The sequence below is a fragment of the Juglans regia genome, chromosome 7 (assembly GCF_001411555.2).
Source record: "Juglans regia cultivar Chandler chromosome 7, Walnut 2.0, whole genome shotgun sequence".
Classification (NCBI taxonomy): Eukaryota; Viridiplantae; Streptophyta; class Magnoliopsida; order Fagales; family Juglandaceae; genus Juglans; species Juglans regia.
This window is the reverse complement of record NC_049907.1, coordinates 15,643,276-15,668,673: the sequence shown is the minus strand read 5'-3', so window position 1 is coordinate 15,668,673 and position 25,398 is coordinate 15,643,276. Positions and strand designations below refer to the sequence as shown.

The 25,398-nt window shown below is 36.7% G+C and overlaps 1 protein-coding gene across 1 annotated transcript; it reads right to left on the bottom strand.

Moving 5' to 3' along the window:
- On the bottom strand, positions 1–22,186 carry LOC108984924. Its single transcript, XM_018957027.2, has 7 exons — positions 21,653–22,186; positions 19,150–19,249; positions 14,113–14,178; positions 12,220–12,328; positions 10,145–10,227; positions 9,391–9,452; positions 1–568 (listed from the first exon to the last, which is right to left on the bottom strand). Exons 1-7 carry the CDS (start codon positions 21,841–21,843, stop codon positions 451–453), a joined length of 729 nt encoding a protein of 242 aa, XP_018812572.1. The 5' UTR covers positions 21,844–22,186; the 3' UTR covers positions 1–450.
- Positions 22,187–25,398: the final 3,212 nt, after the last annotated feature.

The following is a 25,398-nucleotide window of genomic DNA, read 5'->3' as shown; positions in this document are numbered from 1 at the left end:
TTTCCAAAATACTACAAGGTCACAGGTCATTACCATCACACTGAAATAGCTGTATGAAACTATAAGAACTAATTACATCATCATAAAAACATCCAAAATGATACAAATTTTTACTCTTCATTCCCTAGTTTTTACTAAAAGACAACAAAAAAATCCTTATTCCCTAATTTATAAAAGCCCAAGTGACAGTCCAACTATCCAAAATAATTTATAGAACCAAACAAGAACATTAACAAAGACAAATAAATACTGCCTTTCTGCACACAACAATTGGGTCAGACAATATTTGGATTGGGACCACAATGGCCAATTTGGTAGAGAATTATTTTCCTTGTTTGGATGTCAGGATTTCATTGAAAGATCCCAGTTGAGGCAGGACCATCATTCGATTGAGAGGCTGTGTAACAGGCATTGGGGATAGATCCAAAACCTAGGTAAGGATAAGGCTGATCATGGTTGCATTGGAAGGTTTGTGAGAGGAAGGATGGAGTTAGCTAGCTCTTCATTCAACTTCGCTGGAAGTGGTGGCATTTGCTTCATTACTTCTGGCGTGTCATTCAAGCTCAAGCTACATAGAAAATAAAGCAAAGGAGGAGCATTTATAAAACAGCGTATTTAAGTCAATCTTCCATTTTATAGAACATATATTCTAACCCACTAATATTTCATATCCCTGGAATGGGACAGGAATGGAAACAATTGGAGATCTAGGCCATAATCAACACATGGAGAACAAGAATCTTTGTGACAATGCATGCATGAATGATGCTCTAATCTTGTCGTTTAAAAAATCTATTCCACAATAAACACAATTAACCTCAATAGTGAACAGGCATTGTGCATTTCATTCGTGTATAAGATTTGCTCAAGACAACAAAAATAAAAAACAACAGAAAAAAGAAAGATACTATGACCTCTATTTTGAGCAGGTTTTTACACAATGACAGATTTACTTTTCCATCCTTCTATATGTAAAGTATAGTGCAATAATATGAAAAGTGAAAATGTTTTCCCAACAAATCAATCCTCTCTCACAACTCCCGCTCCCCCTTTTTTTCTACGCAAAGGAGGAAGCCCCGCCAGGGAATCCTCTTCTGTCTCTTTCTTCTTTATTTTTTTTTCTCTCCATTTCCATGGTTTTCTCACCTTGCATCCCGGTCATTAGAGGCACAAACTTTGGCGCTACACTAAAGGTCCTCCCACACATGCACCAACAAAAGAACCGTCACTCTAAGATCCACTGGGCCCACCCTTTTCAGGCAGAATCACCAATGTATGGCCTCCACGTGCTGGCCCATCGCCATCTTTTCAGCCTCTTTCAACTTGTTTTGAAGATCTAGCCTTCTCTGGGCTTAGTCTGGGTTCTTTTTTAAGTTTCTATTTTATTTGCAATTTTTCTCCTTACTATTGTAGGAGGCTAGACCTGGCCCTTTCTTTTTTTTGATAAGTAAACAAATTATATTACTCCAAGAATAGGCCTAGCCCAGTATATACAAAAGACAACCCTGACTAGGAGGGTATAAGGGAAACAAGAAAATCATGAAAGGCCATGCCATTGAAATCAACAACATTGGACCAAGTACATAACGTGCTATAAAATAAAGCTATAAGTTCCTCTAGCAATCTCTCATTGTCCTCAAATATCCGCGCATTACATTCCTGCCATAGACACCACATGATACACATTGGAATCATCTTCCAAACTCCTGAAATCTTATGTACCCCTCCAATACTTGGCCAGCTGTCCAAAGCTGCCACCACAGTCTCTGGCATAACCCAACCCAACTCTACTCTACCCAGCACTCCATCCCATAAAGCCCGTGCTTTGTCACAGTGTAGCAAGAGATGATCCACCGTCTCGCCCCCTCCCCTACACAAACAACACCAATCTGCTATAATAATTCTCCGCTTCCTCAAATTATCAGTTGTGAGAATCTTGCTCAAAGATGTTGTCCACACAAAGAAAGCTACTTTGGAGGGCACCTTGTGTCTCCATATCCTCCTCCAAGGGAACCAAATGTTGGGATCTTGGGTAAGAACCTTATAAAATGAGCGAACTGAAAAAACACCTTTCCTGGCGGGTACCCACCACAATCCATCTTCTTGTACATTGCTTGGCTTCACAGAGTATAGAAGACTATAAAAATCAGCAAAACTCTCCCAATCTTGCGTAGCAATACTTAAACTGATATTCCAATTAAGTTGCTCACCCAATATTCCCATAACCTCCGCTATTGAAGCCTCTTTGACACTAGCAATTTGGAATAATGAGGGAAATGCATCTTGTAGAGTAGCATCTCCACGCCAAATATCTTTCTAGAATATAATCCTGGATCCATTGCCTATCAGAAGACGAGTGTGACGAAGAAAGACCATCCATCATCTTCTAATATGTTTCCATAACCCCACTCCATCAGCTCCTCTAATTTCTTTAGTGCACCATCCCCCCCATATATCACCATATTTGCACCCAATCACCCCTCTCCACAAGGCTTCTGGTTCCTTATTGTATCTCCACAATCATTTGCCGAGTAACGCCCGATTGAAAGTCCTCACATTTCTAATACCCAGACCACCATTGGATATTGGGCGACATACCATTTCCCACTTGACCAGATGAAATTTAAACTCCTCCCCTAAACCACCCCACAGGAAGTCACGTTGGAGTTTCTCAATCCGGCCTGCCACACTTGCAGGTATAGGAAAAGTGATAAAAAGTAAGTAGGTGTAACAGCTCGGTAGAAATTCAATAGTGAAATTTCTATTGGCTCACGAGTAGACCAATCGTATAGGTTTTAGTCTGTCAACATAGTCGGTGTTATCACTAACTATGGTGCCAAAAGTGCGATTCTAATTATTTGAGTACTTATAAGTTTCAGAATGCGTTATGGTCTGCGTCATTAGACTCAGTTAATTATTTATGATTTTATGGCGCAATAAGTTCATTTTCATATTTTCGGACGAAACGCCTGTTAGAAACTATGAAATTATTTTTAGGGGCACTTTGAGGTTGAATTTCGGTAAACGATTTTCACTGTAGGTTAATATGAATATTTAGGAATTTTTAGTGCTAAGTTTATGATTTACTTTTCCGGAGAAAATAGTAATCTCGATAAGCGCACTAAGTGCAGTGTTTCAAAATCACAGTATGAAATGTCTAAATTAGATTAAAGAAGTTTTATTTGAACACTTGGTAAGATCTTAGCCACACATAGTGAATAGTATTAGACACTTGGCACCATGAGGAACGTTTGATGGATTTGAAGGAATCAAGACGTGAGATCATGCCACCTAAGCAAAAACCTTATTCCATCCAACTAATCAAACTGTGTCAAACCAAAGAGGTTTTCCACCCTAGTGAAATCCGATATGGTTGGAATCCAACTGAGAATCCAAAAGTATGGTGGAAACTGAAATCCTAAATGGTTTTATCCAAACCATAAAGCTGACCACCAAAACCTAAATGAATAAGTTTTTAGCATTGTGATTAATCGCTTGATTAAATTACTTCTACATGTTATTAATCCTTCAAATTTGTGTTGGATTTAAGCTTGATAGCAACTCAAACCCTTTCAAAAACTCAAAATTTAGGCCTATTCGGTTTAGGCCCACTAAGGCCCACGAAATTGATCATCTTAGCATTGATTTTTGACCAAGCAAGTTCACTCCCCACATGGCTAACCATATTTTTTAAAGAGGGACTAAAGGATTTCTGAAGTAAAAGGGTAAAAGGCCACCTCACTTTTTCAATTCTACACTCAACCTTGAGAAAATATCTTGGGACTAATTTTTTTTATATTGAATTGGGTAGAAAAGACCAATATTCAAGCTTCATTTCAGCTTTATCATCTTCTATAACTTGTCTAATAAGCCCCCCAGCCCACTTCCCACAAAAATCATCTCTCCATTACACTTTTCTTTGATAAAACACAAAAGACATTCTCGGACAGTTTTTCTGAATTCTGTTGCATGCCTTATTCGAACCTTTTGTAAGTGTTTTCTCGCAAAATTTCCTTCATGAAAGTTGTTCCTATTTTAGTCTAGTTTACGTGAATACCTTATTTGTTCCATTTGGAGATCATTTGATCTGTCAAAAGTTGTTTAAACCAAATAAAGGTCATTCTGGGTGATAAACTGGAGTGTGTTATATTTTGAAATTTTTGACCAAGCTAATGAATAGATCTTGGTCTAAACTTTTTATGGAGTACTGTTAACATGTGTATATGATTATTGGTTGAGGTGTTGTTGCATGATTAAAAGTTTTGGCCAAAGATTTTCTTAGATCCAGAAACTTAGAAACTGGAACAGGAAAAACAGTTTCTGTTTTGAGAAAGTTTAAATCTTTTATAGTTTAATCATAATCCAATGGCTTTAATATTTTTATTTGAGGATCCTAAGCCTCTCATATACATGTTAGAATGTTAGTTTCAAAGATATGAAATTTTATGCAAGGAGATATTCGGTTAGGCCAAAGTGATGATGTTCTTGGCTAAATTTATGTTTTGGTTGATTTTGTGATCTTGAGTTTAAAGCTTAGATCTGTTTTAGGGCACCTTTATAAACCATGTGATGTTTTGGTTTGAAGATCACATTTTTTTAAGTCCTGGATCAAGAGGTTGATAAAAACAAGTTAGAAACAAAAATCTGTTTTGAACTTAGAAGAAAAATCGAAAAGTTCAAGTATGGTTTTAGTGATTTTGATGACTTTTGTTCATGATTGAAAACATGATTATTCTTAGGAATATGTTATGAGTATATTAGAAGAAAACTTTTAGTTTAAACATGAGTTTTAAAATTTGAAAGAATTGCAACAAAAATCAAAGGAAATAGCCTATGTAAGTTTCGGCCTTATAGAGTTTTAATAGTTGTGTTTAGTTTTAAATTTTTCTGAATTGATATTTGAGTTGAAGACAAAATTTACATGAGGTATGTGAATTTTGATGATTTTTGAAATTAGGATGCAAAATATTTAAGTTAGGGGTAAAATGGTCATTTTTTCACATGTAGAGAGTAAAATGGTAATTTTACTCTAAGTTGATATTTTCTATATTTCTAATTGTTAGTGATTAAGTTTCAACTTTTAGAAATCACTACTTCCAATTCCTCGTGATTACGCTTGAGTTTTGTCTAAAAACACGAAGACAGAGTTAAGTTAGTTTTTAACTTACTATTAGTTTAATGTGTGTGTGATGAGTAAAGAAACTACAGTTTATGTATATATGTTATCATATGTGCCATGCCAAGTCATTACATATTTATCTGTTACACAGAATTTATTCAGTCATGAGTTATTCATCGGTTACACAAGATATTTTGTCACGTATTGCTATACATTGCAAGTATGTCATATTAAGTTAAGCATGTCATCTGTTACATGTATGTCATGTCATGTAATATTCAATGTTGCAAGTATGACATATTAAGTATGTTGTCTATTACATGTTATGCCATATTACGAAATATTGTCTGTTACATGTTATGTTATGTTACGAAATGTTTCTATTTCAAGTAAATCAAATCTTTTGAGTTAAGCTCAAGTCATGTTGTGTTCCGTTAGAGCTTCTGTCCTTTCGTACTCCAGTCACGTTTCGTCTCGAATACAGTTTGTGTATTTCGAGAACAGTCATGTCAAGTTATTCATGTCAATTACGACCCTAAGTGCTAGGATAAGATAATATCCTAGTGAAACTCATTTGTTCACGCTGAAATGTCTAACTAGGTGTGAAATTTCCTGAGTTGACGAAATACTATCAACGGGTAGCCGGTGGGACCTAACTAGCTGGTCATCGGAGCGAGCCAGACACTAACGCCGATGGAGTCACATTTCAGTTCTCGTGGGGTCCACAATCAGTGTGGCACACGAGGTATGGGGACCACAGTAAGTGTTTCAAATCAAGTCTATGTCAAGTAAGTCAAGTTCAATTCATGTTTCAGTTTAAGTTATGTTAATTATGTTATGTTGTATGTCATGTTATGCTATGATTACTTATAATTTTGATTATACATTTATGTTTTTACTGCTATACATACATCATTAACTTGTATGGAAGTTTTCTGTTAACTTACTGAGATTTGTAATCAAATCTTACTGTAGTAGTCCCAACTACCATTCCCACCCGAATGATAAATCTTGTTACAGGACCCGAAGGAGAATCGGGATACGACCAACTGGACACGGTCGACTGAGCGACGGTGCAGCATCAATGTTAATATAGTAGTTAATTTAAATTACTACTTGTACTATGTAGTTGCATCTCCAGTACTCTTTTGATAATAGCCATTTTGGACTAGTATTATGATTTCAATTGTTTAGCATGTCCTTTGTATGAAATATGTTTTAAGTGTTTAGGATATTTTCAATTTGTTGCATAGTATTGCTAAAGAAAAGAAAAATTTATCTGCTGCGAATATTACATAATGCTATATGCATGTTAGGAATATCGCATCATATATGTCATAAACGGAGGCATGTAACCTTATGTTACATGTCCCGATACTTCAAATATCCGTCCAATCCCAAGCAGAATTTGGGGGCGTCACAATAGGTAAGTTAGAGAGTGTACTCTTTATCAAAGTAAGCCTACCACCTTTCGACAGGTACATTCTTTTCTAATACGTTAATCTTTTCTCTATTTTCTCAATCACCGACTCCCATATAGCAGACATCCTTGCACCAACCCCCAACGGAAGACCCAGGTACTTCAAAGGTAGAGAGGCAACCTTACAACCCAACGCATGAGCCAGTTGCCGTGCATTAGACACCACACCAATTGGCACCAATTCGGACTTATCAAAATTCACTTTTGAACCAGACACTGCTTCAAAACACAGAAGCAACGCCTTTAAAGCCCGCACCTGATTCCGATCTGGATCACAAAAAACAAGCGTATTATCTGCAAACAATAAATGAGATATGTTAACGATGCCCCTATCCGGGGTTCCAACCGAAAATCCTTCCACGAAACCATGATGGGTCAAGGCCGAAATCATCCTGCCTAATCCCTCCATCACAATAACAAACAATAAAGGCGAAAATTGATCGCCTTGTCTTAGGCCTAGCCAACTATGAAAGAAACCCGTCGGGCTACCATTTACACAGAGAATTTAGCCGTTGATATGCACCACTGGATCCATGACCACCACATCTCACCAAAACCACATCTCCCAAGAAGATAGAGAAGGAAATCCCAATTAACATGATCGTACGTCTTCTCCATGTCTAATTTGCATATGATCCTTATTAAGCCAGCCTTAATTCTACTGTCCAAACATTTATTGGCAATAAGGACCGTATCAAGTATTTGCCTACCTTCAACAAGGGCATTTTGGGGCTTAGTGATGATCTTCCCCACCACCTCACTAAGTTGGTTGGCTAACACTTTGGAAATGATCTTGTAAACCACTCCCACTAAACTAAAGGGACGATACTCCGTTATCTCGTTTGCCTCCCCACCTTCTTTGGGATCAATGCAATGGAAGTAGTATTTAACCTTTTCTCAAATTTTCCAGCCACAAAGAGCTCTTGAAACACCTTCATGATATCTTCCTTTACAACATCTCAGCAATCTTGGAATAAACCCATAGAGAAGCCATCCAGCCCCGGCGCCCTGTCCTTGGCCATTTTCCGCACTACCTCCGCCACCTCCTCTTCCTCAAAAGCCCTCTCCAACCGAGAGACATCACTCGTTCCAATGGCGTCAAATACCAAGCCATCAAGGGACGACCACCAACACATCGGTTTAGTTAGGAGTTGCTCATAGAATCCAACTATGTGATCTTGAATAACATGTTTTTCTATACACTCAACACCATCAATCTTCAGAATCTCAATGTTATTGTTCCTCTTGTGAGAATTTGCAACTCGATGAAAGAACTTGGTGCTTCTCTCTCCTTCCCTGAGCCACAAGGACCTTGATTTTTGTCACCAAGAAATCTCTTCTAACAAGATAATTCTCTCAAGCTCCTCACCCAACAAGAGCTACTTCATCTTGGGTAAGGGACCTAGCCTCTTGGATCCTCTCAATTTCCAGGATCTCCTTCAACTTACCCTTCTTGTTTGCCCCTAGATCACCAAAAGATTGCACATCCATAGTTTCAGATCTCTTTTTAGCGCTTTCAATTTACCTACAAGGACAAAACTAGGGGAACCCTAAAACTGGTACAAAGACCACCACTGTCTTACTCTTTCAATGAAGCCTTCAGATTTTAACCACATATTTTTGAATTTAAAGAACCTTCGACCACCTTGGATACCACCACAATCAAGCAAGATAGGCCAATGGTCCGAGCTAATACGAGGCAAACGCTTTTGCCATACGTCTAGAAAGTGGCGGGCTAATAATCAAACTTGGAGTATGACAAAGTTTGGCAAATCTACCAAATTAAAATTCGAGATGCACTCAGAGAACTCTATCATAGCAAGCCACCCTCTTCTATTATCGGAAGACTCACTTGGAAATCTAGTGACATTAAAATCTCCCCCCTATACACTATGGGAGGTTCAACCAACTATGAATTCCGGCCAGTTCTTCCCACAAACATACTCTGTTGCTGTCTAGATTTGGACCGTAAACGCTTGCAAAAGCCCATAAAAAATTATCTGACACTCTTAAAAAGAGCATGCTACTGGCCCTTTCTTACCACAACCACCCTACACATGCCCCTACTAGACTTGCAGCCCTTAGTTTCCTCGTAGCCTATCCCCAGTCACCATATCACCAATACGTGTGGCTCACACACCGTCTCTTCCTGTGGCTCGTATGCGCCTTTAGAGGTCCAGATGTCACTTGTTCCACTCTTTTGTGCGAGACAAAAGGCCCCTTTTGCCAGGAGTCATTAACATGTGCTTCTCTTATCAATAGATGCAGAAACGAGATCCTCATTGACTGCCCCAACACCAGTGAACATATGGAACCAGGTTCCATTTTCCATTTGTTTTGTATTTTATGCCTTTGTTTGGAGTGTTTGTTTGGGTCCCCCAACCCTTCTATTGTAGTTTAATTTTAGTTAATTTAATTTTCCATTAAAATTTTTTTTCCCAACAGCTACAAGTATAGCTACTTATCAAAAAGCATTACATAATGATGCATAAGATAAATGTGTTCCAATGTTATCAAGGCAATTTTGGTGCACCTGGATTATAGCGGGCCAATAACATGTAGGTCACCAGTACAAATGCAAATGGTTGATCGGGAAATTCAAGTCAATGACACAACATGAACCAAATTCTATAAACTAGTTGTTCTCTATAGTTATTGTGCTCTAGACTATATATTCACATGTACAGAAAGAAAAGTAGACATTCATATAAACTAATGCTAGCACCACTGTAAAAGCTAAAGATAATACCAGAGCAATAATAAAAAGCACTAAGCATGGTCTACAACGTACTCATTCATTATTTTGTGGATGTTATCGCGAGTTTGACAGAAGAGACTCGTGTTCTCCCGTAGCTGAATACAAATGAAAATACAGCCAAGTCATTTAGGTAATCACCAAGAATACATGAGATTAATAACAAAAAAAATCCACTCTTTTAATTGTGGTATTTATGATTATTAAAATATTGCAGAAAAATCGATTTGATGCAATCACAGATGATCTTAGACAGAGTTATAATCAATTCTATTGGGCGTTTATAAACTAAACTGTTATGAGGAGTTAAAAATGGACAGGTACATTAAGATTAGCCATTACTTTTCAAAAAGTAAATTCTTACAAGAACCTCTATTAGTAGTATGCCGACTAATGGGTATTCCAATTATGCACCTAAAACAAACTAATTTTTTTTTTCTAATAATAAATGAGGTCAAAAAGCTTGAGGGTTGGCATTTGGGAGATACAGTAGGTAAATTACAAGTTCGGAGCAAAAAACATGGTGCAGCATAAAAAAGTGTAATTGCAGCTAGATTATCAATGATCCACCAACCCATCTAAACATGAGCATTCTGTGCATTCATGCGTAGAAATTAATATAGCAGCAAGCAAAAGGTACATCAATGTTTACAAGAGCGGGCTGCAGATTTTTTTCATCAATGATTTATGAAAAATCTGTAGCAGTATTCTTGACTTTAAGATGTGTCCCAAACTAACGTAATAATTAGACTAATGTAAAAATCCATCCATATGGTACGTTCTTATTCACCTGCATAGCTGTAAGGTTTAATGAAATTTGATGTAAGGCCTGTGCATTTTGCTCCAGAAGATCTCCCGTCACACCACCAATAGCTGCAAACAGCAGAATTAAAATTTGCTGTAAGGATTTTTTTACGCTTCAAAGACAACAAACTCTGCACCAAAACATGCTTGCCTAAAGGAGACTATATATTTTTTAAAGAGGTTTCGTTTGTTGAAAGAAAAAATCTCTTCTTGAAACCATTTTGTTTTTAAATAAAAGAATTGGTGAGGGCATTAAAGCATGTTAAAACATTGTTTTCGGACATTCTTTCTGATTAATTGGTGTGCCAAATGCTTAAAGACTCAACATTCAAGTCAATCTATCTATGAAACTTTTTAGACACTAACCAAAAAGAAACATTTTTATTTATAGGCCAAACAAGTATGGTCCAATAACCATACCCGTATGAGAAAAAGGTAAGTTTGCAGTATGACGAGCTCAAATAGCCAGTCCTGTACAGGCCAGTAGGACTGTTCACCAGCCTGTCCCGGTCCGAAAAGTCACTATTCCAACCTGACCCGAAAGCAGACTTCCGAATAAATAATGCCAGACTGAACATATTAACTGAATTTCTGGAGCCGAATATAATTTCGAAAAATCGGGTTTTTCCACAATTCCAATTTTCCATGGTAACTAACGTGGTCTAGTGAAATTTCCGATTTTAACTCTCTCTGCTTTGATTTGTGACATATCAACGTACAGTTGTCAGATTTTTTGCTTGCAACCTGCTTTTGTCTTGATTTTGACAACCAATAAACAAAATAAAAGGAAGTTGTACCTCAAAGCATGTTCTGCCTGCATGCAATGCCTCGCTATTCCCATAAGTAATCATGATCCTCACCGTTTAACCACTTCTTCCATATCTAATCTCACAGTTTGGAGCAAGCCACATAATATACATAAGACAAAAAGGGATATATACGTGTGGACTCTGGAGTAGCAGATAAAAGACATTGAAGGGTCATGTGATGGCCTGAGATCAAAAGTTCGGCAAAAATTGCTCTAAGGTGAGTGTCTGTCACGAATACCGTCCAACCAAGTGCAAAGAGATATATAGCTAGCTAGGGTCTGTGAGACTGTGACAACCTTGATTAGATAAATTAGTACATGGTGAGGGGAGTCGTGATGATGGAAGAATATCGGACGACAGCCACGTTCGGGTATCGGGTAATTACCTGAACCGAACCAACCACAATTGGAAACGCAATGGAAATTTCCGTTTTCAACCCGTTTAGTTTTGGGTTGGTCATTTCGACTCGGGTCGGGTTGGAACTTTTGGCCGGGCCGGGTACACGGGTTAATTGTTCAGCCTAATAGGCCAGTTCGCATAAAGATGGTTCAAGACCAACTGAACTACTATGGCGTACATAGATGTAAACACACATACGCACATGCACGTACACACATACCCACTCAAATTAGAAAGAATGTACGTTGTTTTTATATTATAAGCACTGATTCCGAAGTAAAACCAGCAATATAATGTCACCAACATAATAAGACCACATCAATGCCACAACATCAATTCTTTTTAAATAAGTTATTTGGTAGAGATTTCGCATAACTTTGAAAAACGAAAAAGGTTCATCTGCTGGAAACTTAGAGAATCACAATACATATATTATGTACAGAAAACAAGTGTTATTCAGTTGGTAATCATCAAAGTTTCATACAGAAAACCATTTCAGGCCTAGACATGATAGAACTCCCAGTTTAGTCGCAAATGTGTGCAAAGACATCGATTCGAGTCCAATATTGATTGTAGTATACAAATACCAGCAAATAAAATGCAACAGTCATATGTATAACATTCCAGAATGAAACTGAAAATGTTAATAAAATGCTGCTAATAGTTACAATTTTTTAGGTTAAATCAAACAACTGTGAGAGGATGGGGAAGCCACTTGTTAGAATGAGATGCAACTTGAGTGTGGTAAACTAAAGAAATGAGTTTTTCTTAGGTGCAACAAAATCACCCAGGAAATAAGCAAATGATGCCATACCGCTGCATTGAAACTGAAAAAAAAAACCATAGAACTGACCTTTGAATGAGATGCCATCATCATTATCCATCGTTGGTGGAGCGTATGGGGGAACATTGGGTCGTGCCGCAAAGGGAGATGACTTAGCTGAAGAATCATTGACTCTTTCCTAAAAAAGAATATAGAAAATACAATCACGGAGCATCTGGTGGCTGAAAGAATAGGCAATCAAGAGAAATGTAAAACTAAAACATTGCACCATGATACATTAAACGCTATTTCACAAGATAAGGGAACAAAGATCAAAATGCGCACCATAAATAAGACCAGGACTCCTGACACTCAAGCCTCATGTCATTCAGGTGGCGTGGAAAGCATTATAATTCTAAGGCTAGTTAAAAAAAAGAGAAGTTTTGCTCTTTATAATGATTTTAAGGGGCCCTAATTATATCATTAACTGGTCATTTCAGAGTACGAGCCCAAATGTGGCTTGAGCTCTCTATGGGGTGTTACAAATGGTATTAGAGTCAATCCTAATCAAAAGTGTAGGACTTGAGCCACAGTGAATGGCCCGATGAGGATGTGCAGAATTTAAAGAGGGAGACTGTGATACCCCACAATGAATGAGTACAAGTGGTCAATGAGATCCCACTATGCTTAGGAGGGAGAAGTTCTTACTCTTTATAATGATTCCAAGGGGTTCTAATTGTATAATTGACTAGTTCTTTTGGAAGATATGTCCAGTGGTGGCTTGGGCCTTCCTTAGTGCGTTACAGACAATGTTTTTAAATCCATTCCGGTGATCATTCCGGTTTAAGTATTGGAACGGAATATTTCGGTATCGGTGCATTCCGGAATACCGTTTCGGGATTAACTATATATATATATATTTTACATGTATAAATAAACTAATAACTAATTGAATAAATATATGTATATGTAAGTGTGTGTCTGTGTATGGAAGAATTGATGATTTATAAAATGATATATGTTGAAAATATTAAAAAAAAAAAAGTAGAGATATTGGTGTCAAATGATATTATTAAAAAAAATCACAAACTTGTGTTGAGACACAAAAAGAGCAAAGACAAAAATAAGAGTATATAAATTATTAAAAATAATGATATTTTAAAAAGAGAGAATGACAGGACGTATTTAAAGTTACAAAATAATTACAATTATATAAATACCTTTTAGATTTTAGAATTAATTAAATACCATTTAGATTTAAAATTTTAAAAAATACCATCCAAACTCAAGAAAATTACAAAAATGCCATTAAAACAGTCTGGAACGGAATAGGGCCCGGAATGTCAATTCCCTGGAATGGCCAGAATAACCAGAACGGGCTGAAATTTGGAATGAAACAAAATGAGGAGGGTACCAGATACTCCACCAGAATGGAAAATTCTGTCCAGAACAGAATGGAATTGAAAACTATGGTTACAGGCCTTCCCTTGAACAATCTAAATACTTGAACATCATCGCATGAATGTCACCAAAGATTAACTAGTTTCTAATAATTCTTCAATGCACCATAAGGCTTGTGCATATATAGATGCAAGACTCATGCATATCATTAAATAATCAATCTGATGTGCCACAAAATGGAGTGGAATTGCTAACACAACCGCAACTGTTTATCAACCTCCCAACGTAGGGTTCATTATAAGTTTTTTTATTGGTAAACAAAATTTTATTGATCATAAGGATAGACAATAGCCCATGTACACAGGACATATACAAGAGCATCACCTATGCATGCTGGATGAAGTGTAGATAATTTGATACATATAAACAGACCAATTCATCAAGGGAACTAACAAAAAAGAATCAAAAACACATTTGCCAAATGTTCACATGTAGACAAACTCAAAAACTCGCACAAGTAATTCCCAAAATATCATCTAAAAGAAAAATAAAAAAGAACCGCAAAAGAACTGCAAAACGTACCTTTTTGTCTTTGTTTTTCCTTGTTAAATTATGTTCATCCTTCCTTCTCTTGCTATTCTCTTTTTTCTGGGAAACAAAAAGAATCAACCAGAACACCATAAAATACAGTTACCTTGTTTCTTCATATGAAACTCAAGCTTTATATCAAACAAAAAGAGAACAAGCATAGAGTAGTGTCCTCTCGACAGGTTACAAATAAAAATTAAAAAGCAATAAAATTCAAGAAACCCACGAATGAAAAGCAATAAATACTGACTATAACCCAAATCACTCACAGAAATGATCGAAAATTTATCTAAGCAAGTTCCCATTAACCTCTATGCCATTGTCCTACTAAAATGTCCACATGATAGCAGTGAGACTGCACCTCAAATCACACCACTCTGTTCACAACCATACCTACCTTTCCAATCTGTCAATCCTCCAACACCAGATGATGCATCCCGAATATAGACAATGCTAATGACCACAATTAGCTCTGCCACCTCATGATGTAGGTTGAGATGAATTCCTGTATCACCACAATTTTTGCACAGGACCCTAATCCATACAAATTTTACCCATTTTCATAAAATTGTCAACTGTTGAACTCCTAGAGAAAGTATATTGTCCATCCAAAAAATGCTACTTCTTATAGTACCTTCAAGGAATTATAGAACCCCAATCCACATAAATTTTACCCATTTCCATAAAATTGTAAACTGTTGAACTCCTAGAGAAAGTATATTGTCCATCCAAAAAATGCTACTTTTCATAGTACCTTCAAGGAATTATAGAAAAATGATTTCAGCAAGTTCCTATTTTGCTCTATGCCATTAATCTGCAGTTTTCCATCTTGCCAAAGTGACCACATCGTACCTTTCTTTCTATGCAAGGTAAATTTTATTCAAGATGCAATATAAGCACGCAGGAAGCTCCAAACCTAACCTGACTAGTCCTTTGGCGTATAGCACAAATAAGGCTAGTACTTCCCTGGGTCATGATGGGTGGGATCCAAGAAACTTCTTACTGCCCCAAGCTTCAGAAAGCAGGTAGAGTTATGACCCACTGCACATTAGAAAACTCTAACAAAAACTAATTTTGACCCTTAGATCCAAACAATCCAAACTTTACACTAAACCCTAAATATGATAGACCAAATTACAACAAACTAGTATGCATGAAACCATTGTGATGGACATTAAAGCCCACCAAAGCAGTCCCTGATTGGTTTGAGCATTTCAGTTGGAGAAAGGCCCAAACTCTTGGTCAATCACCCACAAAAGATTGTCCACATGTGAGATAGCATGTGTGCACACAATTTGAAGATGAACTAGATGAAATCTCCATGCTGTAATTAAAAGTCCATCACATCTAGCATATTTCATAGAACAAACTGCAAAAAAAAGTATGCCTATCCATATTTTCAATCTTCCCCAGGTGTTCCCAATGCTTGTTTCTGGAGACTAATCCCCTATGGATGCATAAGCCATCTCCTCAGTGATCTTGACCACTCGGGGTATTTAACTAAAGCATCTGAACTTTATTCAGAAATTCTATAACATGTAGGGCCCAAGCCCTGTTCTGGTTACTATAGCATGGCACAAGCAGGTTTGGGGCATGGGATGAGACATAAAATTTTCATCTAATCTCATTTTATCTCATCTCATCTTATTCCCAAACATAATTCAATTACAAAATTTTCAAACTAATCATTACAACTTTTTCAAATTTTCAAATAAAAAAAAAAAAAAATTACAACTTTTTCAAATCCCAAACAAAAATAATATTATAAAACTATATTCTTACAATATTTTAATTTTATAATATTTTTTATTCAATTTTTTCTCTATCCTTTCCCAAAACCCAAAAAATACTTTTTTTTTTTTTTTTTTTATAAGTAAAAGATCAATATTATATATATGAGTGAAATAAGTATAGCCCATGTACACAGGAAGTATACAATAGAACACCTAATTACATTCTACGTGCGATAGATTAAAGACAAAAAATCATGAACATTGCCCCCCTGTAATACAATGGCGGAAAGCCAAGACAATAATGTGTGGAACAAATATTTCTTCAACTCGGCCAGTGTGCGTTCCTTATCTTCAAAGCAGCGCGCATTCCTTTCCGTCCAAATACACCACATGATGCACGACGGAATCATCTTCCATACCATTGCCACTTGATGACAACCTTGCATCTTCCTCCAACAACCCAACAGGTCCACCACTCTCGGCATAACCCAAGCTAAATCAACCCTTTGAAAAATCTCAGCCCACAATGCCCTTGCTACCTCACAATGTAGTAAGAGATGGTTCACCGATTCACCATTCTTTCTACACATGTAGCACCACTCCATGACTACACATCCTTTCTTTCTCAAGTTATCCGTGGTCAATATCTTCTCAAGGGCGGCACTCCAAACAAAAAAGGCTACTCTAGAAGGCACACGAGGCCTCCATATATTCTTCCAGGGAAACGGACTATTATCTTGAGATGTCAAGATGTTATAATACGCCTTCACTGTGCATAATTTATGATTGTTAGATCTCCATTTCAAACGATCATGTTGTGCTATAGGGATCCGTGTAGAATATAGTAATTTGAAAAAATCTGCAACAATAGATAATTCCCAGTCATGTAGGTCTCTACTAAAAAGAATGTTCCACTGATACGAACCATGAGAAAATAGTCGCACTTCCGCTACTGACACCTCCTTATTAACGGCAATACGATATAGTGCCGGAAAAGCCCTTTCCAAAGTTTGATCTCCACACCACATGTCCCGCCAAAAACTTATTCGATTGCCCTCACCAATTACAAAACAGATTTGATTTGCAAAGCATGGCCACCCCTTCCTTATAAACTTCCATAAACCCACACCATATCCCCCTCTTACTTCGTTGGAACACCACCCTCCCCTAACGACGCCATATCTAGCATCAACAGTTTCCTTCCACAATGCTCCCTCCTCCAAGTGATATCTCCAAAGCCATTTTCCCAATAAAGCTTTATTAAAAGTCCTCAAGTTACACACTCCCAGCCCTCCATTCACAACTGAGACACAAACTGTTTTCCATCTAACCAGATGAAATTTCTTCTCCTCCCCCATGCCTCCCCATAGGAATGCCCTAAAAAATTTCTCCATCCTATTTACCACCCCTGCAGGCATAGGAAATAAGGATAGAAAGTATGTGGGAAGGTTAGTGAGTGTACTCTTAATAAGAGTGAGGCGACCCCCTTTTGATAAATATACTCGTTTCCATCCAGCCAACCTTTTCTCTATCTTCTCCATCACCCCATCCCAAATAGCTCTATTCTTAAACGTTGCTCCCAATGGAAGGCCCAGATATTTCATTGGAAAAGAAGACACTTTACATTCCAGCAAGCTTGCTAAACTGAGGATATTAGGAACCGCACCCACAGGAACCATTTCAGACTTACCTAGGTTCACTTTGAGCCCTGACACTGCTTCGAAGCAAAGTAACAATGCTCGTAGTGTTTGGATTTGGCTATTATCCGCTTCACAAAAGACTAAAGTATCATCTGCAAAAAGGAGATGTGAAATGATAATAGGGCCACTCGAGCCATTGCCCACCTGAAAACCAGCTAAAAACCCTCCTCCAACAACAGCCTGCATCATCCTACTTAGTGCCTCCATAACTATAACAAATAAAAGTGGGGATAGAGGATCTCCCTGCCGCAAACCCCGTGAACTATCAAAGAAACCAGCAGGTGTGCCGTTGACTAGAACTGAGAATCGGGCCGTGGATATACAATGACGCATCCATGAATTCCATCTAACCCCAAAACCACACCTCTCAAGCAAGTATAAGAGAAATTCCCAGTTCACATGATCATACGCCTTCTCCATGTCAAGCTTGCACACAACACCTGATCCTCCCTCCCGAAGTCTGTGGTCCAAACACTCATTTGCAATAAGTACCGAATCAAGAATTTGTCTCCCCCGAATAAATGCGTTCTGAGTCTTGGAAATGATATGCTCTAACACCGGGCTAAGCCGGTTGGCCAGAACCTTCGCAATGATCTTATACATGCAACTGATCAGACTTATTGGACGGAAGTCCTCAATAGTCAAAGCCCCATGTTTCTTGGGAATGAGAGCAATGAAAGTCGCATTGAAAGATTTTTCAAACTTTTAGGAAGAATGAAATTCATTAAAAACCTGCATTACATCACATTTCACAATATCCCAACAGGTTTGAAAAAAACCTATTGAGAAACCATCCGGACCCGATGCTTTATCCTTATTCATACCAGAGATGACCTTGTGAATCTCTTCTTCTGCAAAAGGCCTCTCTATATCACACGCTCTCTGTGAGTCAATTGCCTCGAAAGGCAAGGCATCAAGCTTCGGCCTCCAAGATTCGGATTCCGTGAGAAGGTTCTCATAATAGTGTACTATATGGTTTTCTAGCTCGGGAGGGGAAGAAATCACCTGAGAGTCTACTTGAAGCGACTCAATATCATTGTTGCGCCGGTGTGAATTAGCCACTTTGTGAAAAAACTTAGTGCATCTATCCCCTTCTTTCAACCAAAGGGCCCTGGATTTTTGACGCCATGAAATCTCTTCTGCCAACAGAACTCTTTCCAGGTTTGCCATAACTATACCCTTCCTCAAAACCACCTCCTCCGAGGTATCTCCCCCTAATTCTTTGCGCTCTAACTCTTGCAATTCCTCCAACATTGCAGACTTCTGATCGTCAATGTGACCAAACACTTCCAAGTTCCACTTCTTCAAGTCTTGTTTCAGCGCCTTTAACTTGCTTGCAAGAATGAAACTTGGAGTACCAACAAACTGATATGATGACCACCAAGCACTCACCTTCTCTACAAACCCATCCGCTGATAGCCACATATTCAACTCAAACTATCTCAATACTGTTCACAAACTATCTTACTACTATTCACAAAATTCTCATCTCATTTCACTCCCCAAACTATCTTACTACAAATTTTTTATTCAATTGTAGGACACTAACTTGATGATTATTAACATAAGAAGTGAGCCAGAAGAATAATAGAGCTTACAGTCATCCATCGGCAACGCAATGCCACATCCCGAACCGACTTATTTGGCAGTTTCATAGCTATCTTTGCATAGCGAATTATGTTTGATTCCGAACAAAAGCTGCATGGCAAATACCATATCATTTTAATGAAGAAAATCATGCATGAAATAGAAATTGACATGGAAAATAAATTAAAAACCAAAGAGTCAGTTCCTAATTGGGATAAAAAAAAACTGTAATTCCACACATAAAAGTAAGAGAAATAAAAGAAGTAGCTAAATAGGGCCATTTCAAGCAACTCACTCTTTTAAAGAGTCATTACATGTATTTAACATCAGTTTTCTCAAGCCTACAATCAAACAATAAAAAATTCATACATAAAAATAATAGAACTCTACTTCCAGCATCAACATTTTGAAGGTTGGAATCATAAGAAAGGAGGTACCATGCTGATTCAAGATCTCTAATTCAGAACCGCATATGAAAAATTTAATTTGACTTCAACAGAGATATTGACACCATATTCAGGTGTATAGAAGAAATAAAAGAAGAAAGTATAAATGCATCCCTAGGAAGAAGACAGGAAAGGAATGGTGTACAAATACTCTGCCCTTCTTTCACAATGTTTATATGAGAACATAGATGAATAAACTCAAAAATTCACCATTATACCCTCTGGTATCTATCTATTTTATCTATTAGCTGATTGATAAATTGGTCATAACAAGAAAACTCATTAAAGAAGTTTCCTATCCCTCCAAATCCCGCCATGTGTAGGTGGCTTGCAAAGTGAGGGATGAGAGCTCTATGTAGGAGAGGCGCTTCCTATCCATCACATTATTTTCTTCCAATTAGAGCATCAAAATAAAAATTCTTCTTGATGTTGTAGAATTTCCAAGTCCAAGAAAGCCGAGTAGAATGAGATAAGTCAGTAGTTCAATCAGCAGTATCAGATACAGATTGTACAGAAAATTATATTAAATCAAAAACTTAAGGATTCAGTAAATTGTATTTTTGCAACAATAGAAACGAAAAGACTGAAATCAGATCAAAAGTGGGATACATAGAAGACTATAAGGCAATAGGAAATCTTTCAAATCTTGACATCTAGGAACTTGGTGCAACTAAAAACTTCACTTATTATATATATGGATTGGAAAGGGAGGAGAAAAAAAAAGAAACCAAGTTAAATACCTGATGGTCAGATCTTAAGTTCTACATGTCTAACAGGTTGGAACAAAAGAGCAAGACATATTTTTCTGTTTCATTTTTTTCTTTTGTAATTGTCCAGCATGCCTGGGCAATAGTGTCTCTATCAGTTTAGTAATTCATCAATCCCCCCGATAAAGCTCAGGAACATATACAGCAACAGAAGTAATTGTCATTAGTAGAAAGTAATTTATTGGGATCTGAGAAGGCCAATGAGATAGAAATTAGATACCCAATCAATATGATCATTCGAAGCAACAAATTCCCCATTACAATACTCGCGAAAAGTGAATAAAAATTCTAGTTGATGTTGTAGGATTTCCTAGTCCAAGAAAGACACAAGGAAAAAGTCAACCAATCAACCATCAACCATTTTAGAACAATTTTTCTAAGCAATACATAGCAAAATGGCATATCATCAAAGACCAATGCAAAGCTTTTCATCTGCATTCCCCTCTATGTATAATTCGCACTTAAAATACCCAAATCAAACTTTTCAAACTCTCACAGACAGACGTTAGAGTGTTAATAACCACATAAAGAAACACTGAAAATAAAAGGTAGCAGAAAAATCTCAAACTTTGAAATTCGAAAGTTGACAGAAGTAGTACAACTTTGATGGTTCAGCACGCATAACTATTAACATGCAGACTGGAAATTTTAGTTTTCTAACAAATTTTCTAGTTTAAAATTTCAAGTTTTCTGTTTTAAAGAAAAAAACACTAGGAGCCTTTTAGCAACCAAGCCTTTAAAAGAATCCACAAAAACTTCATAAGATGGGAAAAATTACAATTTATAATTCTCAAACTGACCAACCATCCAAGAATGAACGTCAAACCACCAAATGGTAAAATTTCGAACTACGTAAACCAAATACACTCGTAGTCATTGAAAACTAAAGCAACGATATATTTTTAAAACTCGGAGAGAACCCGAAATCCATCCTAGTTCCCATAGACCAACTGAATACACATACAAGAACCTCAAATAACCCAAAGAAAAGCAGAACTATCAATCACAACCCAAAAGTTAATCAAATTTCTCAAAACCCAATTGAGTCAAACCTACCGAAACTCATATAAGTATATAACTCAACAAGAAGCCAAATTACCACTCACAAACCACCATTCATTCCAAATCCTCAATACCCAATTGAACAACAGCTACTATAAACTGAAAAAAGCTAATAAAAACACGAATTACCACCGATAAACCCAAAAGCAAGCATAATTTTGAAAACCCAATTGCAGTAAACCTACAAAAAGACCTCGAATAATACAACATAATAACTTAAATCGTTACTCTCTACTTACTTTGCGAGCCCTTCTTCGAGTGTGGCCTGCTCGTCCGCGGTCCAGTCCAAGGAGATTCCCGGGTTGTGCTTCATGGACTGGTTGTCCGGCGGCGCACCTGAATTCCCGTTGCTCGTGTTCCCACCAGCGGCCACGTGGCCGTTGAACGAAGACGACGATGCCTCTTGATGGTTTCCAGACGGGTTAGCCATGGAATCCACTAAAAAAATCCACACTGAAATCTCAAGTTCAATTCCAAACGCAAATCCCAGTAGAACCCAATTCCTAGAACCTCAAAACCGACCGCTGGTTCCCGCCAATTTCACTCTCCCGCCACGAATTACCAAGAATCCAGGTAAAAACCAATTGGAACAGAGAGAGAAAGATAAGCATACAAAGTTGCAAAACTATATATAAGTATGAGACTGAAGGGAGCTCTACGTGAAACGGACTATTGTATTTTCTCGAAGCAGAGGGGAAAAAACAGAGAAAGAAACAATAAGAGAAGGAGGGTTTTCACGTCGGACAAGGAGTATGCTTCTTTTCATTTTTTTTTTTTTTTTTGTCTTTAAAGTAATCAATTTCCCTTTTTCTTCTTTTCATTTTCACGCTCTGCAACTTGTTACCTCACCCGAACAAGGAACTATGCTTCAGAACAAATTGACATTTTTATCTTTTATATATATAATAGCAGAAAATCTTATATTTTTCCAAATCATTTCAGTGATACATATAGAAAAAATGATAGTAGAGAATTACGAATATTTCTCGTAAATAAATTATCAAAGTAAATAATTCTTAAATGAGGAAGGATAGTATTAATTAATCTTAAATCTGTTCTATGTCCACTAAATTTCATTTTTTTTTTCTTTTGCAGTTTACACATATATTTTGCCAATTTTCTACATTATTTCTCATAATAAAAATAGTCTAAAAAAATAATTTTTCTATAGAATTTACTGATTTAAACACTATATATAATTCTGAATTAAATGATCATTTAATATTGCACAAAAAAGTTAGTTATATAATCATAAACATTATAGGATCTTCTCTTGTATATTTCTCATTCATAGAATTTGAACATTGTAAAAGAGCCAAACATGAGGAATTTTCTTGCATTCAAAGTGGAAAATAGATCTAAATTGAACTATAAGATCCAAAAAAAAAAAAAAAGGAAATAAAGGATCAACCTAGGGAAACATGAGGAATCTCTTTCCAATAAAGAGAGAACGAGAGGTGGTTTTCCCTGTCCAACTCAAAAAAAAGGACCATACACAATTTAAATGATTTAGTACTGAGAGTGGAAGTAATTTTTTGGACAAGACCTTTTTGCTTTTCCTTTGCCTTTAGGCTTTTTGCATTCATGCACGAACAACATGATCAAAGTTAGAGAGAAAGCTATTGTACTGGTTCTTGGAAATGGGCATGTGGGGGTGTGGCCATAAAGATCAGTGTGTCAGCAAAGTGGGCGAGAGAGAGTGTGTGGAATTGTGCCTTCTTTTTTATTTTTTCAGCGTGCATTTTCACGTCCATCCAGTGTGCCTTTGCCGACAATAAGCCCAATTCCCTTGAAGAAGTGGCACTGTATGCGTGTCCTCCGGCAACTCCAATCAACTTCATGATATTCCTCTTGATTCAGTGAACAACCTTCTTTATCTTATATTCTTAATTTTGTATATGGAAACATGCATCTTTGGGAGATTTTGTCATAATATTCCTTGATATGTGGAGTTCTTATTCCTTTCATGTTTTAGAATTAATAAATGCGTGTGGTCTACATAGAAATCTTAAATTAAAAAAATATTTATGCACTAATGTGATTTATTATATTGTAATACTCTTTTTATCGTAAAGTATATCGATTTAACGTATTATGTTAACCTACGTCAGCGTGTAAGTTTTCTTTTGTAAGATTTGTATATAGATCTAACATTTCTTGAATTGAATGTTGTAATGATCTAATTAGTTACAATATTTATTGTGTCTCATAAGTGTGTTCTATGTATATTCTAAGCAATGAATGTTGTTAAATTCATATACTATATTTATCTCCTCCTAAATTGTATACTAAAATTTATAGAGAAAGCTCTTGAAAATCATAATCAGGCATGACTTGTTTAACGTCTGCATTTTAATGCCAACATTTTCAATGCTAAATTAGGCCCCATTTGAATATAAAAATGGTTTCATCTCATCTCATCTCATCATTACAATTTTCTTAAATTTTCACATAAAATATAATAAACAATTCAACTTTTTCAAATCTCAAAACAATAATAATATTAAAAAATAATATTCTAACAATATTTTATTCAATTTTCATCTAAAACCATCTCGTCTCATTTCACTATCCAAATGGGGCTTTAACATTCAACGTTAGTTTGTGTATTTACTTTTGTAAAATCTCTTTGTGACTGTTGTAACGACCTGAAATAAATTCAATAAAATTTCTTTAGACCTTAGAAAACATTTCAAAAAAATTTCAAGAAGCGAATGACCGACTAGGTTCTAATCTGTTAGCATAGTCGAATCCTGATCCACTATAGTAACAAAGTTTCCTTTCTATTTAATTAAGGCACTTCAGGGTATAAGTTTACTAAACGAATTGCACAACTAGACTTGTTTGAATATTTAGGATTTTTCAGTGCAATAATATGTTTCCCGTTTCTCGGATGAATAGTAGCCAAGAGTGCCTTTTTATTTAATTAATGCACTTAGGAGTAGAATTTTATGAAACAAATTATATCATTAGACTCATAGGAATTTTAGAATTTTATGGTGAAATAAAAAGTTTCAGAATTTTTTTGGGCGAATAGTAATTAATACCTGAGAGAGTGCCATGTGGCAACCGGTTCTAATAATTATCAAATCTCCATGTAAAATGTCTAAATCTACTTGAAATCATAAGGACTAATTTCAGTTGGACACATGACACAATCCTAGCCTCTTATATGAATAGTGTTAGGACACTTGTCACATGGAAATTGAATTGTCATAAAATGGAGGGTAAATCAAGCCATGTGATCATGACACCTAAGCCAAATATTATTCCGACCAACCAAAACATTATTTGGTCAACCAAAAACAGGTTTCAACCCTAATGAAACACCAAACCATTGAAATTCGACCAAAACTCTAAATCCCATGTGATGGCCAAAACCCTAAACTTTGTTTCCAAACTCGAAATCACCCAGTTTTGATTAAGTGTTTAATCACTTGATTAAATAAATTTCACATGCAATTAACCACTCAATTATACACTCTTAACCACTCTTTTATATCTTCGTAATTACTTTGAGCAAAGAAAATTTTGATCTGGACTTGATCCAGCCAAAACCCTAAATGAAATCCCATATATACCCGAATTGAAGCCTACTCAGTTAGGCCCATCTTTGGCCAACCAAAAATCACCACCAAGTCAAGGATTTTTGAGGAAGTTTTCTTCCTCCTCCCAAGGCCAAGCTAGGGCATGCCACTTATGGCTAGCCTAAAAAAGGTGGCATCATGACAAGTCAAAAACCTACAAAAAATCAGCACCATCACTTGGATGGACATGCAACAGAAAAATTAGACCAGCTCCCATAAGATTTTCTCCTTCTTTAGCAAGCCACCTCTCAAATCAAGGTGTCGTAACTTAGCCCCTAAGTCAGCCCCTCCTATACCCACACACGTCCTTTTCATTTCCTCCCTCACTTGTGCAAATTTTCCTCCCATTTCCAATAGCAAACCGAGAGAAAGTTGTGAGATGGTTTCTAAGCCGTCTT